Here is a 19,829-nt window from a genome sequence, read left to right on the forward strand (position 1 = left end):
CTGTGAGCTCATTTCTTGGAAAGAATCCGTGCGCATGTCTAATTATAAATCGATTCCAAAAGAAAAGGAAAAATGTAATTGACTCGGCTCGTATGGAAATTCAGTTCCCATGCATTTCTATATAACAGAGAGCAGGAAGACGCAGAGGGCAAACTGGATTCGACTATATACAATGCACGCCATGGATGCAGCTTACGTGCTCCTCGTCGTCCTAGTAGTCATTTGCTCGACGCCGACGCCGCCGCCGTGCCTCGCCGCCGGCGCCACAGACGCCGAGCTCACGACATGGAAGTGCAACAACCGCACGTCGTACGCGCCCAACGACACCTACCAGTCCAACGTCCGCGCCCTCATCGCGTCCCTCGCCGCCAACGCCTCCCGCTCCGTAGGCTTCGCGAACGGCAGCTTCGGTGGCGGCGGCGGGCGGGACACGGCGTGGGGTGTCGCGCTCTGCCGCGGCGACACCAACGGCACGGCCTGCGCGTCCTGCCTCTCCCTCTCGACGGGCGTGGCGTTCGGGCAGTGCCTGGGCGCGAGGGACGTGTCCGCCTTCTACGACCGCTGCCTCCTCCGCTTCTCCGACGAGGACTTCCTGTCGGTGCCGGACAACACGCAGGTGCAGTTAAGCGGCTCCAGCAAGGACAGCGTCACCGGCGGGAGCCGGGAGGTGGAGCGGTTTGGGTCGCTCGTGGCCTACCTCCTCGGCGCGCTGTCCGACCTGGCGGCGTTCAACACGACGTCCAGGTACGCCGTCGGGGTGGTGAGCTCGGACGAGGGGTTCCTGGCGACGACGAAGGAGGTCGTCCACGGCATCAACGGGATGGTGCAGTGCACGCCGGAGCAGGCGTCGGCGGCTTGCCGGGGGTGCCTGCAGGGGCTCATGTACGGGCTGGCGGCGGCGGCGTCGTCCAACGGGAGCATTGGCGGGCAGATCAACGCGGTTTGGTGCCGCCTGAGGTACGAGGTGGGGCAGTTCTACGATGGTAGTCCGATGCTGAGGCTCGCCGCTCCGCCGCCGACGCCGTCACCCTCGTCTACCGACAAAGGTACGCCTTGTGTTTTTCTTAAGATCAATCAGGGATGGGTGAGTCGATTCCGCAAATAATTCATAGCCAGTTCAAATAAATAAATTAAGTTTTTATTTTTGATAGAGCTGGTCACGGATTATCCGTGGCCCAATCCACGCCCATCCCTTAAAGATCAATGATATGCACGTATGTTGTAACCAGTGTTTGAAATTTCGGACAGATATCCAATGTATTTCGGCCAAAAATTTCAATTAGACTATCGCAACCTATATTTTCTTATTTTTTGATGCACTTTATGCATCTAAATTGTTACCATTGATTTAGGAAGTTGATGGATTATTAATTTCAAATTAAATTTTCAGAAAATTTGATTGAATTTTAATTGAAAATCAAATTTTGTTTGAAAATTTCATTCGAAATTTCCGAAATTTTGGAATTTTGGTCCCCACCCGAAATAATTCACGATATCGATATATTGACCCTGGTTGTAACATATTAATCTCGAACTGAGAGTATATATTAAGCACAAAATATTACATGCAGATGTTAAAGTGAGTAGATCTAGGAATGGTCAAACGTAGAAGAGGTATTGGGTCAGGCTGTTGGGTTCTTTCAGATCCGTAATTAACTCTTAAAAAAATGTTCAAAACTCATTAAAATTTTAGCTCTAACTCATTTTGAACCGAACGCTTAAATTTACAGCCAAATTAAGAAGTTGGGACCATTACCACACCTAGTTAAACGTAGATTAAAAATCAACGTGTTGAATAAATTAAAAAACAGAGTGAGTATTACACAAAAGAAACAAATAAAACTACAAATGGGACAGGTCATTTTTATCATCCCAAATGTAATGTACTCGATCTAGGTTCATAATTTTTGATATTTTGGATAAGGTTATAGTCGAAGTATTAGAACTTTGAGAATGTTTGGTTTGGAGGCACTGTGACATGGTGTATAGAGTAATCTTAGAAAGTATTTTTATAAAAAGGAAATATTTACTTTTTTATATATTATAATAAAAATTATAGTCAAAAATATGTTTCGGAGGTCGTGTCATTGTCTAAAATTTAAGAATTATGTAACTAGCAGGCGTAAGTTAATATAAGTAAACAACTCGATCCCTCCGTCCAAAATGAATGGGTGCCTTAAAAAAGAATCCAGAATTGATTACTACCAATGAAGACCAAGTCGTACGAAATAGAGTTGTTTGGGAAGAGTTTAAGAAGGTGTCCCACATAAACATTTAATGTACATCGGTTCCAGAGGGACTTTGAGCAATCTGGTTGGAGTTCGGGGGTGGTTAGTACCGGGCAAAAGTTAATCAAAACAAAAAAGTTTGAGTCCAAAATTTAAATTAAAAAATAACTGTTATTGATTATGACCATTCTTGAATAAAAAATGAACTTATGGCATGGTAAATGCATTTTTTCATTGATTAATTAGTATATATAAATACATTAATACCGTTACATTGATCGGATCAATTACTACATCCGTCCTATTACAAATTTATTTTTATAATTAATTGAAAAAAAGGTGACTTAAATAACCCTTAGGAGGAAGTATAGTGAAAGGTATGTGGGGTTAAAATTGAGAGATGTAATTGATGAGATAACCTGTACTTACTTACAAATACATCACATTGTGAAAAAGTATGGGAACACACTTGTTAAACCAAGACAATAATATTTATTCCAAACGCATGTGGTGCATGAGTGTGTGCCTGTGTACCTAAGTTTCAATATGCAACTTGCACACAATAATGCATACACTTGTTGTTTAAAAAGATGTAGTTGATTATAATATCTTTGTCCCTATCTTTGCAACTTGCACACAATAATATCTTTGTCCCTATCTTTTAGCTTAGGGTTATAATTATTATAAGCCAAAATTTAAATTTTCAGCCTTAAATTTAGTTTATTTAAGTTGATTTTGGGTTTTTTACTAAATTTTATTTTTTAATATTGGTTTTTAGACCGCTACGAACATATACATATATATAAATTTTTTATTTATAAATTATTTTCGTTAATAAATATACCATTTTGCAATGATCCCCACTATCGTGAGTGTCCTTTTTAATACAACACGCCAGCAGGAAACGGGACAAAGGGACGAGGAAATGCAGCGACGACAACTATTGCAATTGTTCTCGGGGTGGTTGTTATCCTCCTGTCCGTTTTCACTATCTTTCTTTGGAGAAACAATACAAAAGCAAGCCGAGAACAAGCCTGTGAGTGTGGTCAAACTTACTTGTATTTTAATTTATCTTGTTACTCTCACATTATACCAGAGAATCATTTTTACATTTCTTAAGGAGTTATATTTAGAGTGGTAATAAATTTTTAATAGTATTAGCTTATGCTACCTTCTACATGTTGTCCTAAAATATAATGACTTTTTGTTGTTTAAGAAGATGTAAGGATAAATGAGTAAGACTATGATGCTTCTTGTTTAACGAGGGGTGTTTAGAGGGTAAGATCAGTAAATATGAAATGAGGGGTGATAAAGTCGTCATATAATTTCAAACATTAGAACTTCTTATATTTTGGGAGATTTCAAACACTAGAGCCTTTTATATTTTTGGGACAGAGAGGATATACTAGCAAAACCAAAATTAACAATTAAAAATGGATTACCTTGTAATATCTTCTGAACGACCATAAAACAACCTCTGTACTATTAACTGAAAATATAATATAGTACATTTTATACTGTATATAGAAATTACCCATAGTGTTACAAATACGTATTATTGTTTTAGATATGAAACAGATACCTAATTGAATGGATGATGACACACTTAAATGTTATAATGGCGCGGTCACTTAAATGTTTCAGCAGCAAACGAAGAAGATGACCAAGTTGGAACGTCGCTTTTGTTTGACTTGGCAACCCTAAGATGTGCAACTTCTGACTTTGCTGAACAGAACAAGTTGGGACACGGAGGATTTGGAGCAGTGTACAAGGTAAATGACGTACTAGTATTGTCACTGGTTCACTGTATACATATTACCATACTCAATGGAATCCTTACTGCGCCTGCTCGCCGGCATGTGAATCCCGGTAGATCTGAACTCATACTATACCTCCCTCCTCGAAAGGATGGCATCCTAAAATACGTGTAGTCAAGTCTCATACCCTTAAATTATTAATAGATATAGAAGTATCAGGATTTAAATTGTTGAAATTATGTTATTAGATTTGTCACGAGAAACTCTTTCATATAATTATATTCATATAAATATATAGTTCGATCGAGAAGGCAATGATAAACTGGTATTAGTAACAGTATAGTGCATTGTATTGAAGATTATGTCGGTTGTCCACAACATCATCTTTTTCAGGACAGAGATAATTTATATTTGCACGAATTTGGCTCTCAAATTCATATATGTGTACTCAAAGTATAACTGCAAATCAAATTAATTTCAGGGTTTGTTGCCGGATGGACGGGAGATAGCCGTGAAAAGACTGGACAAGGCCTCGCGACAAGGTCTGAAGGAGTTGAAAAACGAGCTCTTGTTGGTCGTCAAGCTTCGGCATAACAATCTTGCAAAGCTCCTTGGCGTTTGCGTAAATGGACAGGAGAAACTGCTCGTCTACGAATACCTTCCTAACCGGAGCTTAGACATATTTCTTTTTAGTACTGATCAACATCTCTGACATACTGAACATTCTTCATTCTAGATCTATGATATTCGCACAAACGTACACCCTTTGTTCAAAAAAGAATTAACTTCTAGTAATGGATCTATACAACTAGGGTGTTTAGCTTCATTCTCATGAATTGTTCTTTTATGAGACAGAGGGAGTAGATAGCTTGATAATTGACACTAGTGTAATTTTTTTATGGGACGAAGGGAGTAGATAGCTTGATAATTGACACTAGTGTGATTTTACAGAACATCCAGAGGAGCCCCTGAAGAGTGAACCGTTGGACTGGCATACAAGATATAGGATCATTTATGGGGTTGCAAGAGGCTTGTTGTATCTCCATGAAGATTCACAAGCAAAGATCATACATCGTGACCTGAAGGCCAGCAACATCCTACTAGATGGCGATATGACCCCAAAGATATCTGACTTTGGCCTAGCAAGGCTCTTCGACAGCGATAAGATGACTACTATCACTAGCCAAGTTGTGGGAACATTGTAATACTAATTTGGCCAATCAGCACTTGTTGATCTCTTATAAATAGTTTTGTTGATCTTATTATCCCATGAACCATTCCTAAGTTAACTTCTTGTGGTTGCAGAGGATATATGGCACCAGAGTATGCTGTGTTTGGGCACCTGTCAGTCAAGTTAGATGTCTATAGCTTCGGAGTGCTAATCCTAGAGATCATCACCGGGAGGAGAAACACTGATGTGTTTGAATCAGTACAGGAAGAACCCAGCACATTGTTGAGCTATGTAAGTGAGCTCGCAACCATTTGTTTTGCCCTTCTCAAGAACCTTAAAGGTCCCTATGCGTGAACCGCATGACAATCAACAATATCTTGTTGCACAAGCTAATCGAGAATCGATGATTATTAGGTGTGGGATCACTGGTCAAAGGGAACACCATCAGAGGCCATGGATGAATGGTTGCAACGGCAAGCACCGGTGATTGAGGTGCTGAAATGCCTTCACCTGGGGCTTCTCTGCATCCAAGAGAACCCAGTGGATCGGCCGACCATGCTCAAAGTCCTCATCATGCTCCATGGCGATGCCTCTAGCTTTGAATCACTGTCCAGGCCTGCATTCATCTACCCATCTAGTGGAATCGACTCTAGCAGGTCATGCTCTAGAGACTTAGGTGGACAACAAGTTGTTACTACTGGTCTGGGCTCTATAAATAGCATCTCCGTGTCAGAATTCCATCCAAGATAAGATAGAAAGGTGTGTCATAAGGAGATGAGGGAATACTAAACTAAGTAAAGTCACACACATTGCTACACAATATATGTATGATGATAGTTAAATATCAGGTACGAAATAAACTTTCTTTGTAACTGGATAGTTTGACTTCATATGCTCAACACAGTTACATCTTCTGTAGATCTTGTAATACTTGAAAAATTAAGATAATGTAGCTTAATAAGAGAAGAGAGATAACGGACAAATACAAATACTAGCGTACAACATAATGTGCTAGGATCAGCATCGATGGCTCCTCGAGGTCCTCCACGACCACCTGCCGCATCTGCATCAATGGCTCTCGTATTGATGTGCTAGCGTACATTAGTCACGTGGTGTCACATCCCTCCATGGCACCGGCTGCCCTTGCCATCAAGCAGGAATCAAGGATTTGGGGTACATAGATTTCGACGTCTATCGATAGCTCCTAAGGATGTATGCATCGATCGGGCCAAATAGACCAACAATCATGGTGACCTATAGTGTGCATTACTTAATCACCTGTGTGCTAATCATGTTGCCGAGGAGGGGGATGAGGATGACCAGGGATGAAATGAACATAGTGTTGTTGTGGTAGAAGAATACTATGTATCGCCAGTGATATGTGAATTGAATAATTAGGTCACTGGTGAGATAGTGATGGTATCATCAATGTCGTTGCTTTGACAGAAGTAGTTCGACGGATTCAATTATGCTTGGTACGTGACACTCGTTGCAATAATCCCAAGTAGGAGCAGGTACATGTGAGATTTCTTGAGAAGAAGGTAGGCATCGCCATCCCCATGATATGATGGTGTGCTCCTCTAAGGAGAGAGGAATTGGGGTGGGTTGGAGAAACTATATATGGTACCTATGTGTACCAAAAGATGATACCTAGTTATCATACATGGTACATTACCACCTGGTACCTATGGTACCCAATTCTATTTAATTATCCCATCTAGTGGTATTCTATATATTAGTTGGCCTCATAGATAAATGATCCAAATGTTAAAAATAATTAAGATGATGTGGTAAGAAAACTAAATGAGATTATGTGGATGGCTTTATGAGATAATATGAACAATTTAAATGTATATGTGAATGATCTAAGTGCTAGAAACAATTAAGATGATATGGTATCATGAGAGAAGAAGGAATTAACATTAACAACACTTAACGGGGAGCAACATTACGAGTACAAAGGATTCACATGATATGTTTGTCACATCAATACTACAATAAAAATGCATGACCTAACATATATGATGAAGTTTATTTATTATAACTATTGTGAACATTCTTACTGGAACAAAAATGAATTTATTATCATGTTACTGCCAGACAACCTTGTATGCACCATTTTTTTCCCACTAGGCAAGTAGCAAAATGTCACCTCCACGATTGGTTCCTATAGCTTTGTATGTGCTCTGGCGTTCAAAACTAGCTACATATTGATTTGATGAAGAACATTGGACGCTGTCAAAGAAAGGAAAAGTCCGTATTGATCACAAACTATGACCATTTCAGGATATTAAAGACACTCATTTAACATAAGAATTAGTTATTGTCTAACTGGTGGTCTCATGTTAGTTCATCGTACTTAACTTCATATAGAGAAGGGATAAAAATAGTATATTAAGTGATAGTACCTATAGGTGAGCAGTGACTTCATTCAGTGATAACAACAGTATATTCATCGTAAAACAGCCACTGAAGGCCCATAAAGCTATATGATAAACTGTACATTTTCATAGGAGCTACAATCTCTTTCTAAAACAAAAATCTTCTTGAGGAACAAATCGAGCATCACTTCCCTATATAAAAATAAATATCAAAAAATATAATTAATAAACATAAGCAACATTCTAATTTTTCTTAGTGTATTTGATTGTGCAGTGCTAAAATGGATGGCAGTCTGTACATTGGACAACAATTGTTGACTAATTTTTTTACAATATTTGATTTAGTATTTGCAGACTATACAAACCAAGTAGCAATTGCCGACCGTGTTATTATCATGATTTCTATTTAATTAACAGGTTAAAGTGCTAAACTGAATAAATTCTGACATTGCAATAACTGATTTAACTTGTACTCCCTTAATAGTTTTTATGCACTGAAAAAAATTCTTCAGAACTTTGTACCCTAAAAGCACTAATCGCCACCAAGAAGATTTGTATGGAATCTTTATATAGCACTGAGAGGATATAAACTCACAACACAATCAGAAATTAGAGAAATATGTTACATAATTGCACAACAGTGAAAACCAGAACAGTGACAATAAAGAATACGCATGGAAGCAGGGGTGTGACCGTGAGGTTAGGTTTATCAAGCATTCACCTAACAACCAAATGCTGCATGTTACAAGCTACTGAAATCTATCGAATTATTTGATTACCATATTCCAAATGCAAAGCGGGTCGATCTGCTAAAGACTAACAATACCCTAAAAAGATTTGGTTGAACAAGTTGCCTTCGCTTCAAAAGCATGCTCCCAAATGTACCTAGTAAAGAAAACAAAAGATCAGATTGTGTTGAAGTCAGCACAATAACTATGATATAAAGTAGGTCATTTATGTTCATTTCTTGCATACGAGAACATAGATTCTTCCGTACCCTGCCTAGGTGAACTAGCAGCATTATTCACAAAATGCACGGGTACCTTCTCAATTGATTTTGAGCATCTAAATTAGCATTGAATTTATCTTTTTATGGTCTGAGAGATCATGAGCCTCCTCATAGCAGAATAGTGCTCTAAGAACTCTTAAAACCATATGTCTTCAGTACATGATTTTTCTTCTCATTCTCCTCCTCCTCTTTCTTCTTTGGGATCAATACACAAATTTTTAGTAGGTAAGGAGGAATGTTAGAAGGAGATATTTCATCTATTTCCACATAACATTCTCAGACCCAAGACGATTTCTTTTTCTCTTATCTCTAGATCTGAGATCTTTCTTTTGCTTAATTTATCCCTTTGGAACTTCTTAACCGGAGGTTGAAACCAGCTTCCCTTGGTTCCAATGGACCAGGTTCATGCTGAAAAATGACACAGTAATATCCATCTATACGAAATATTCGGATTTGTTTTAGTATTTCTTCTTCTGATATTTTCATATTTGCTTCAGGGTCATGGGTGATAGTTAATTTTCCCCAGAAATTAACTAATGAATTATTCTCATCACTTTAGTCGAGTAATGGCCGTAATTGTTAACCCAAAAGGAATTGTTAGATCGTCTATCAAGTGTACCCGTTGACCCTTCCAATGAAATTGCACACACATCTATCAGTATACTTTCAATTGGCCCAGACTCGGAGAAATGCAATACAAACATTGATAACCCTCCATTTGCTTCATCACTTTCACCAGAGCATTTGTATATAACCTCAAATGCTTCTCTAAGAGCATCCAAACCTAATATGACATTCTTGACCTCATCAATTGGTGTAAGAAATCTGTAATCCTTTTTTATATGAAATATAGTAACATTTTCTCCTTACATATAATTGATTCTATGTTTTGATTTGGCCTTGAGTTCAAAAGTTGCCTTTGGACCTCTCCAGCCCATCAAATAAAGATCTTTTCCATACAGACAAAGGTAAGATATCGTTTATCCTTCTGAAGGGTAAAGGGGAAGTTGCTACCAAAGGGGTAGTGAACAAACTGATGACAATTTAAAGATGCCAGATAAATCAATAGACTTCCCATTAAGTTCACACCTTCTATGCAATGTGCCAATGCAATTCAGTTAACTTGTAATAAATGTGTCCAAGTCATTTAAGGATACAACCAGTCCACTGTTATATCCATGGTCTTCGATGTGCTTCCTTAGCCAAAAAAAAGAGGGCGTAAAGTTCAAACTAAGAGGAAGCTAGAACTTCTATAGATAATTGAGATGCGACTTGAAAATTTATAGTTAAACAGTATTATGCTAACTAGATTTGAAAGTATGTAGTTAAACAGTATGATTCTAACTAGCAATAGTAGACAGATAAAGGTTGTAAATATATGTCAACCATAACAATAAAAGAAGTTGGATCTAAGCTAATCAACCTACCATTTGTTGAACTAAGGTGTTGGATCCACTTGTGTACCACTTGGGTGAAGATGTATCATATTTCTCAGAAAGATACTAGGTTGCAGTGTCACTCATCAGAGAACAAATATTGTCACAAAATAATTCAGGGATTTCATCATAACCCCGAAACAACATGTTGACAATGCGTAACACTAATAAGCATCTCATGGCACGTTGTAGTATGGATCTATTGGCCCTAAAATAGTACCCATTGAGAGTATTTAACAATGAACTCCACGATGAAACACGAACCATAGCAACAAAAGGTAGCAGCAAAAGGTTTGTCCTTCAAAGATTCTAATCAGCGAACCATGTACATGACAAAAAATATAAAAGTTCCAATATAAGTCAATATATTATCCAATGAGTTGAGAGCGGTTACAATTTGATTGTGATGGGATTTACAAGCATGCAGTTGAACGGTAAAACTCAAGATATGACCAAAAAGTTACCAATCATAATAATGAAAAAATAGAAGTAGTTAGTTGGATCTAAGCTAAGCAATTTACCATTCTTTTTGCTGATCCTGTAATAGATATCAAAGCCTGACTAATTCAACACCTCTGGCCCGGTGGATACTAGGGTGTGAGAAAGGTACTTTATGATCTTACAGTTACAATATCTTCACATTTCTCTCCTGTTGGTATTTGGTCATGTGACAAAGTTATAATGATGCTAAAGTACAAAACCAAATCATTTTACTACATGTCTCTCTCGGTTTACTACACAGATTATTAAGGGGTATAAAGAGACATACACGCATGCTCCGCGTCATGCCTATTTTATCTAAAATTCCAAGCTCACATCAATCTTCAATAAGAATAAAGGATTGGTTAAAACTACAAGTAAACTAGCGCTCCATTGAGAGTATAAGAGCGGCAAGCTGACTGACCACAAAGTACACTGTGTTGTTGTTAAAAACTACAAGCTGCTGGCATATCTTCCAAATTCTAAGCACTTGTTTACAACACTATTAGTGTTAAAAACCCTCTTGTGTTTCAGATATTTGGTCCTGATATTAGGCGTCAAGAAACCAACCTATAAATGATTCTTCAATTTGGAAAACCCTCTATGGTATCACAGTACTATCTGATCATCGAGTTAAAAAGCATTTTCAATTTGATGAGATGAAACATGCAAAGATATAGTTGAACACTACAGTTCTAGAAAAACATGCCGAACAAGTATGAGATGTATTTCCAACCGTAATAATGGAAAACAAAAATAGTTAACTAAGTCTAAACAAAGCTTTACCATTGGTTGCCGTGTCATTGAAGAACCCTTAACACATAGCAGAGCTGGAATTTTTTTTTCAAATTGTGGACTTTCATCAAGAAAACCATCTATTAATGACTTTGTTAGATCAAGAAAAATAATAATCCACCATAAACCAAAGTCTGCAGATGAGCTAATATCCAATTCACGTGTCACTAGAAAACCCAGCTCCGGTCCCTGGATATGAAAGAAAACACAAATTATTGCTGATCATATTATATTGCTTGCCTAGGTACAAAGAGATATTAATTCAGGTATGTGTTATGAACTATGGGAATACTTTTTGCAGGAAGCCAATAATGTGGATATGAACAATCTACATCAAAAAACATTGGGACTATCATGCACAATAATTATGTATGCTAAGTAAGCAATCATAGATTAACACCATCAGTGAGATGCAGATTTAGATACTATTAGAGTTAATAGCATATGGCCTGATATATTAAAAATAGCGAGAAATCTTTAGAATTGCATAAGTATCAGTGTTTTGACTAGAAACAAATCGGAAAAGTCACCTTATCCCCATCAATTGAACATCCCAGTCCTCCTCCTAGAGTTTTTGGGCTTCAACTGTGTCCCACACACATCAATCTTCATTGGTATGATGCATCTTGAAAATGAAGCTCTATAAAATGGCAAATAAAGTCAGGGATGCAAATCATTTTTCAAATTTTGGAATTAAGATACCACATCTGCATTATGTTTTGTCTAGAAAAATGAAAAAGAGTTGTTCTTAATTAGTACTTTCTACGGGAAGGACTTTTTTTTATGTAATATGCCTGAGACTCATGTATTTTTGTATTAAGAGGAATAAAGCCCAATAAAATAAATGACTGAGGGTACATATAATAATCGTCAGCAAAACTGCAAAACACAAATTAGAAAAGAAGAAGAAAAAAATGTATGGCTATATATAATAAATAATCATCAGAACAATGGAACTTTTTTCCATCCGGGCACAAGCTTTGAGGGAAAATCATAATCTAAGAAATTGCAGACAAAAACATAGCATAGAGCAACTACACCTTCCTAAAATTCAGTAGGTCATAATCCAAAACTAACAATAAATTTATACGTGGAAATAATCTAAAAATGACAGCAAATGTATATGTGAAAATTCAGAACAGAAGATTTGCCAAACATAAAATTGGGACAAACATGTCCCTAAAATTTCCTAAGAAAACCAACTATTAGGCCATTGCGATTCGGTCTAAACCAAATGGTGGACTCTAAGAGTGGATTCTAAGGACAGCGCCAAGAATAATGGCGCTCGCGCTGATGGATAAGGGCAATCCTAATGAAATTACTAATACGATTGGCATAGTATAAGAAATCATCTATAGAAACCATTTTCGACAATGGAGGTGTCTTCGAGTAATAATTATTTTCTCTTTCTCTCTCCTAACTCTATATTATTCCACCAATGATGAGCATGACACATGTCCCCTAGAAACTAGTAATTATAATTTAGGATGAGTAACTCATAAAGTAGTACATGAGTGATTATTAGCAAGAGTAGCACGAATAACTACCTATGTGTGATCATAGAAAATATGATAGCTATATTATTATTTGCTACTAAATAATATATGTCATGATATGCCAGAATTATTTATAATGTACTACAATAATCAGATTTATAACAAATGTCACTCACCTATTTATAACATACTATAGTCATCAAATTTATAATAAATGTAACAAAAGTAACCACAGGTTTCACATAACTCCACCTTTTCTAAATATCAAGTATATTTAATTTTAAATAATATTAAATATTAAATTCACATAACTCAATGGTTTCACATAACTCACCGTCTTTTCTAACATCAATTTTTATTTGAGTTCCAGGCTAAACAAGGCAAGCAAGTATAGTTTGGAAAAAAATCAATGAAATTATCAAACACAGCACCTCGGTTGTGTTGTATGGGTGTATATATAGCACAATTATAGGAGTTATATACTGTATAAATTTATATTTTATAGGAAGCTTCTAATATATAGAACGATTTTGTCTATGCATGAAATATAAAAAGTTTCTAATACAAGTTTGTATTTCATAGAAAGTTTCTAATATATTTTATCACTATAGGGTAGAATAGATTATACATGCGCATATATATTAATTAAATAATTTAATTTGGACCCAGACAAATTGTTTATTTATTTTATGAATGACTTGTGATATTGTATGGGTCCAAAATTTAGTGGCGTCCGAAAAATCGGACGAAGTAGTACAAATACTACCGTGTCAAAAAATAGCTCCTGCAATCACTTCTGAGTTAATCTGAACACACACATGTTTATAATTTAAATAATAGATGTATGTATATATTACGAAATTTATTTTATACTCATTCCTTTTTTATTTGACACCGTTGATTCATTCGTGTTGATATATACATATAAAAAAACCCAAGTGAGTATTACAAATACCATCGTGTAAAAAATATCTCTCGTTATTTAATATTGTCAACACGAACGTACATATAAATATTAGATTTTATATTTATATATATATATATATAATACATCATTAATTAATATCCGGTCTATTTTTATTTAATGTCATTGATTTAGGGGCCTAAGGTTAACTATTTGTGTTGATATATATACATATAAAAAATATTTATTTATGAATTTGATTCATTATTAGTAAGTGAACTATAAGAATGATGCATAATATTCTATATTTCATGAAAACTTTGAAACGACGAACGATTAAACAAAGATTTGACTAAGATCTAACATGGTGGTTTTGTATAGAAGTGCTCCAACCTTTTTATTCCTCCAACCTTTTTATGACACGTTGAATTTTAGATCTATATTTGACCAAGATTTAATGCATTAAATATGACATAAGGAGGATAGATGGAAAATGCACATGATTTTGGGAGCCAGTAAATAGAAGGTGGGTAGATAGAATGTGGACCATCCGATTTGATGCAAATAATTTCAGCCATTGGATTTGTCTAATGAGTAAATCAAGTTTGTGCACTATAGGATAGACTAGTGGTTTCTCCCCAATGGTGAATTCATGGTTTCTTGGTGCATTGGGTGAAGAGAAGACTTAGTTTCTTTATGAGAAAATCATTTCTAAGTTTTCTTCTCTCTTTCTTCATTTATTACATTGACATGTCATCGTTTTGCTTATGTGGCAAACTATTTAATGAGGATACAAACCACAATTGATATACCATTGGGATTGCCCTAATAGCACGGCGCCATATACCCTGGTGTCGATGGGTGTTGACCGGGTGCGTATGTAGCCCTTATTCAAGTATCCCCTGTTTTTTTTAATTTATTGGATATTTTTGTAGATCGGGATGAAACCCTATAAATTGACCTAAACCTAGTTTACCAATAATTTTTTTTATAATTTATATATTTTAAATAACTAATTTTGTCAATAGAACTCCTCATAATGTATTGCAGAAAGGAACCTTTTGGTCATGCCAATAGTCTTCGCATGTCCAAAGTTGCCCCGTGGCAGTCGTGCACGTTGAAAATGTCAATCGAGTCATGGACATGGCAATGGAGGCGGGTTGGGGTCTCCATTCAAGGCTTAGTGGTGTGATGCTTGCACGCCATCACACCTGGCGTGGTGAGGGGTAATAACCCTAGCCGGCGCCGACACCCCTTTCTTCCTCCTTCCTCTCCTCTTCTTTCAAGTCCATGGTTTCTCTCTCCTATGTGCATTTTCTGACCGCCCCGCTCAAAACCGTCCAAATCCACTCAAAATATAGTGTTCTTCCCCCAATTTGAAGCCCATTTGAGTTGTAGCCCATCCCCTAAGGTATATCTATTTTTTCGTTCGTTTGTTCTCCCGTTTTTGCAAAAAAAAAATTGTATTGTGTAGGGTTGAATGTAATAATGTTGGGACATGTGATAATGCGGTAAATAAGAATGGATCGGAGTTGATCGGGGTGTATTATGTAGTAGTAATCATTTTTTGCTATGGTTATTTACATGGGAAAAACGTTATTTTGTTTTAATGACAATTACAATTTTGTTTTTGGTTTTGCAGCGACAAAAAGGACGTGCATGGAGTGATTTTTTCATATAGAAGTGCTTCTACTTTGTTGTGTGTATTGTTCCATAAAAAGGATTTGATTTGATTTGCATGTAACCCTAAACAATAGTGGAGACTGACACGGGAGACCCTTTATCAGAGACAGAGATAAATGAGCCCTCATTAGTTGAGACGTTGACACATGACGCCCTTATAGCTGAGACTTTGTCATAGGAGGCCCCTTTAGCGGAGACTTTCACACAGGAGCCCCCGTCAGTGAAGATAGTTGCACGTCATTGAGGATGAGCTATGGTCTGTAGAACCTAGAAGTGTCTCATATGACAATGACACTAGAAATGATGGTCATGACAATGGACAGGGAAATGGATGTGCGATGCAACTAAACGGGACCGTTACTGCTGTCAACAATGACTTCAACATTGGGACTTTTGAGCAGGACATGCAGGAGGGAGATATTGATGACTATTCATCATTGTCTTCCTCGGATGATGAAGGCCTAGCTTCATTTTGTAGTAAGGAAGAGTTACAAAATATTAAGAAGGCAAAAGTGCACGTGTCGGATGTTCCTATTTCAAAAGATTTCTTCAAGACCGTCCATGCTATTTGTTAGAGAGGTCTTGGGAGTAGGGATTGTGCTTCCCATGCTGGCAAAGCTATTATTCGAAAGGGTATGATGTTTCAGTCAATGGAATTGTTGAAACTTTTCTTGCAAGACTTTGCAGTTCATCACCAATATACACTATTGGAGGGTGCAATGGGAAGGGTTGGGCTAGAAAGACTAGGGAGGAAATCTGGAAGATCACCAATATATAGCAACCTCACACATGTGGCAGATCTGAGCCCTCAAGTCAACACTCACAAGCTACAACGACATACCTTGCAAGGTGCACTAGTGGTATTATCCATGCTAACTCCGACACCTCTGTCCCTTCATTAATTGAAGTGATATTTGCATTAACTCATTACCAAGTATAGAAAGGCATGGAGGGTGAAGCAGAAGGCGATGGAATCAATACGAGGTGATTAGATGGAAGCGTATGGGAGGGTTCTGACGATTGTGGACGCAATATCACATTGCAATCTAGGCACCAAGAATTTCATATGCCATGGTAACCAGATGGAGATGGATGGTGATGTTGTGAAACATGTCCTTCTTTGAGTGTTTTGGATGTTTCTAGCATGCATCAAGGCTTTCAAGCATTGCTGGCCTATAGTTGTAAAATACAAGGGGACCTTTCTCAACACTATTATGGTTGATGAAAATGATCAAATTATTCATATTGTCTTTTCTCTTGCAGACGAAGAGAAAAATGATAGTTGGTCTTGGTTTATAAGCATACTACGGCTACAGGTCCTTGGAATGACACGTGAAGTGTGCATTGTGTCTGATCAACATGTAGAAATAATCAATGCAGTGAATGAGATGCTAGATGGCTATCCTAATCTTATTTATCGATGGTGTGTCCGTTCTCTCCCAATACATAGAAGAAACTTAAATGCACGGATGTTATTGGTAAGTTGAAGGGCTTATATTACCTTCTTGAGAAGGAAGATTTCGAAAAGAAGTATATGGCCTTGTGGAAGTTGGTTAACAAGCCTGGCAGGGCATGGCTTAAGTGTTAAATGCCATAGAAGACAAAATGGGCACAAGCATGTGATGAGAGCGCTACTAGGTATGGCATGATGATGACCAATGTTGTTGAGGTGATGAACATTGTGTTGGGTGGGATTCTAGCAATGTCTGTGTTGGCTATAGTGGAGTTCACAATTATGAAATGCAATAAATATTCTTTTGACAAATATAACGGCGCACAAAAGGAGCTAAAGGCCAAGAAAAGGTGGGGTGTAGCTGCAACCTAGTATTTGCATGAAGTGGAGGCAACGTTGTTCATGACGTTGTCGATTTATATGATCCAAACGAATTGATTTACTTCGTTAGGTCAGCCGCTGGGACAACATATTCTGGAAAGAGGTATGGTGGCTGCAACTTCGTAGTGAATCTATCAAAGCCGAAGTGTAATTCTTGAATGATCGATTTAGTATATGTCCTTTGCTCCCACATAATCACAACTTGTCGTGAAAGAGGCGTTGATCACACGTCCCCTTATTTGCTGACTATGTTCTACATGGCAGAAAAGGTTTTATTAACATGGCCATCTAGGTTTCAACCATACCTTGATCCTTCGTAGTAGCCACCATACACTGGGAAGAAATAGGTGCCTTCTAGCACATTGAGGCATGTAACATCCTGAGTTTCGACCTAAGCCAATAAATCGTTTTCCTAAATCAAATTGCAAGAAATCATGTTAGTTTAGCCAGCAGTTAATTAATCAAAAGAAATTATTGACAATCTATGTTGGCAATAATTCTATAGGGTGGCTAAAAGACGTGAAAGTCGTTGGTTAGGATGAAGGCAAAGGTTTACCCATGTTTAGGCTCTCGGCTGGCAAGATAATACCCTAGTCTGCTAAGGTTGTATTTGATGATGTATCATTGTGTGTCCCCTGGGGGGTGCCCCATACCTCCTTATATAGTAGGGTTTAGGGCTTACAGATATAGTAGATTCATAATTTAATAAGACTAGAATACATGTACAGATATGACCAAGTCCAATATGCGTGGCATGCAATCTAGCTATTACCAAACTCCTAACCGATATAATACAGATATGATTACCTTTCTATGTGGTACACCTATGATCGTATGTACATGTGTAGTCACGCATACCCCTAGTATAGGTATCCCACAGCAGCCCCTGAAGTCGTACATAGCTACGTAAATCGTCCGTGTAGATTGTTGATCATCAGGCGCACCTTCACGCAATATGCTTGGCGTACTCGAGTGCTTCTCAAGTGATCTCGAGTACTCCGTGATGATTGTAGAGGTTGTGGAGGGCTCCAAATGGAAGAAAAAGATAGGTGCATCAAAGATGCATTTAAGAGGTGTAGCCGCCGATTCATGCTTAAATACGTAACAATTAAATATAGTCTTCTATGGACTATTACCCAAAGGCATCCTCGAAATTTCAAGATTCCTGACTCAAGCAGCAATGTTCTGAGTGCTTCTGGACCTGAGTGGTACCTAACTCTGGTTGCTCACTTTGAGCAATTTGAACCCGAGCGGTTTGGAGACAAATAATTTTCGTGTTTCCCTAAACAACCAATGATAGTTGTCTTGCCCAGGGGGTAGATTATGCTGGCTAGCATAATCGTTAAAGCCGAGTAGTTAGTATCGAGTAGATTCAGGTTTACTCAATGGTTAGGCATAGGCTTAACAACGCATTAAGTGTCTTGGGCATGATCAAACAGTGCATGTGCAAAAAATTAGCTATGAACTCATCATACGAGTGCACCGTTGATTCTCAATTTTGTAGGAAATTACAAAATTCATGTTACCGTTAGGCAAACCATAAACCTGTAACGTTCCTATTTAGGCATGGTATTGACTGTGCCAGTACCGAGCTTTTCAAGCACCGGCTTGCTAGACCCACTAAAGGACACAGTAACACTTGGTTGTTCTGTGGAGATTTCTAGTCGTTTGGCCCATTAACAGCCCATTTAGCCCCTCCGTCTGTCTCTTCATCTTCTCCGTCGTTGCTACAGCTTTGTTCCCCATGCTCAAACATTGTTGTCTCAACTGCTCCAATGAACATTTAGGATCTCAAACTCAAATCTTGAGCTCCGAAAGCCACTGCCAGCCATTCCCACCGACCACGGCCTTCCCCTGTTCCAATCCCCTCACTTAGACGTCATGGTTGCGCCTTCCAATGCTGGGAAATAACTTTCGCTCGGCGGGTGGCAGACCTCGGCGAACACGGAGGACAACTTGTCCGTGATGACAAAGATCAGATTGATTTTCGGGAAGGAGCTTCTTGGGTGTTGATGCGCTCTAGGTGATTTGTTTCCAACCTCTGATTCCAGCGAGATTGTCATCTTCGAGTCTTTCTTTGAGAACGGTTTTGGTCTTCTCGTGTCCTCCTTCTTCCGGGGTTTGATTGACTTTTATGAAATCGAACTCCATCAATTGACTCCACAGCAACCTGAGCCTCATTGACCAGCCTCAACACGTCATCTGGCTCATAGTTGGTAGCTAAGCCTTCGGTGACGGTGTTCAGCTCTACTCGGGGGTACAGAGATTTGGTGATTGCTAAAGCTTGGCTTGCAGACATCTTAGCAACTTCCCCCAGTTCCTCGCCGTGCCGGGTGGGCACCTCTTGAAGACGGAGAGCAACTTTGTCGAGGCTGACTGAGCTTGAGCCCGATGCCAGGGATTCCATGGACCTGAAGATAGCATAAGCCGTCGTGATCAAACAGTCTCGAGTGGACTCGGCAGCCTTTGTCCGCGCGCCTGCAGTGTCCAAAGCGGCCTTGGCCCGAGACTGTGCCTTTGCTGACCAACATGGACACTCTATTTATTCTATGGATTATGGGCTTCCTACTATTTATCAAGTTGTCAACATATGCTTGAAATATCACTTATAGTGTACAATAATTGTAATAATTGTCAGTTATTAATTGTCATTTA

The 19,829-nt window shown here is 38.2% G+C and overlaps 1 protein-coding gene across 4 annotated transcripts; it reads left to right on the plus strand.

The window, feature by feature from the left end:
- The first annotated feature begins 102 nt into the window (after positions 1-102).
- LOC102714168 (putative receptor-like protein kinase At4g00960) lies at positions 103-6,130 on the plus strand. Of its 4 annotated transcripts, none has more exons than XM_040522098.1 (7): positions 103-1,046; positions 3,127-3,264; positions 3,873-4,000; positions 4,467-4,677; positions 4,937-5,186; positions 5,291-5,447; positions 5,571-6,130. In XM_040522098.1, the coding sequence occupies exons 1-7, from the start codon at positions 110-112 to the stop codon at positions 5,904-5,906; spliced, it is 2,157 nt and encodes a 718-aa protein (XP_040378032.1). In that variant the 5' UTR covers positions 103-109; the 3' UTR covers positions 5,907-6,130. The 4 variants fall into 4 exon arrangements, with proteins under 4 accessions (XP_040378032.1, XP_040378035.1, XP_040378034.1 ...); XM_040522101.1 differs by having other exon boundaries at positions 4,467-4,527; XM_040522100.1 differs by having other exon boundaries at positions 3,876-4,000.
- Positions 6,131-19,829: the final 13,699 nt, after the last annotated feature.

This window comes from Oryza brachyantha, chromosome 3 (assembly GCF_000231095.2).
Source record: "Oryza brachyantha chromosome 3, ObraRS2, whole genome shotgun sequence".
Taxonomy (NCBI): domain Eukaryota; kingdom Viridiplantae; phylum Streptophyta; class Magnoliopsida; order Poales; family Poaceae; genus Oryza; species Oryza brachyantha.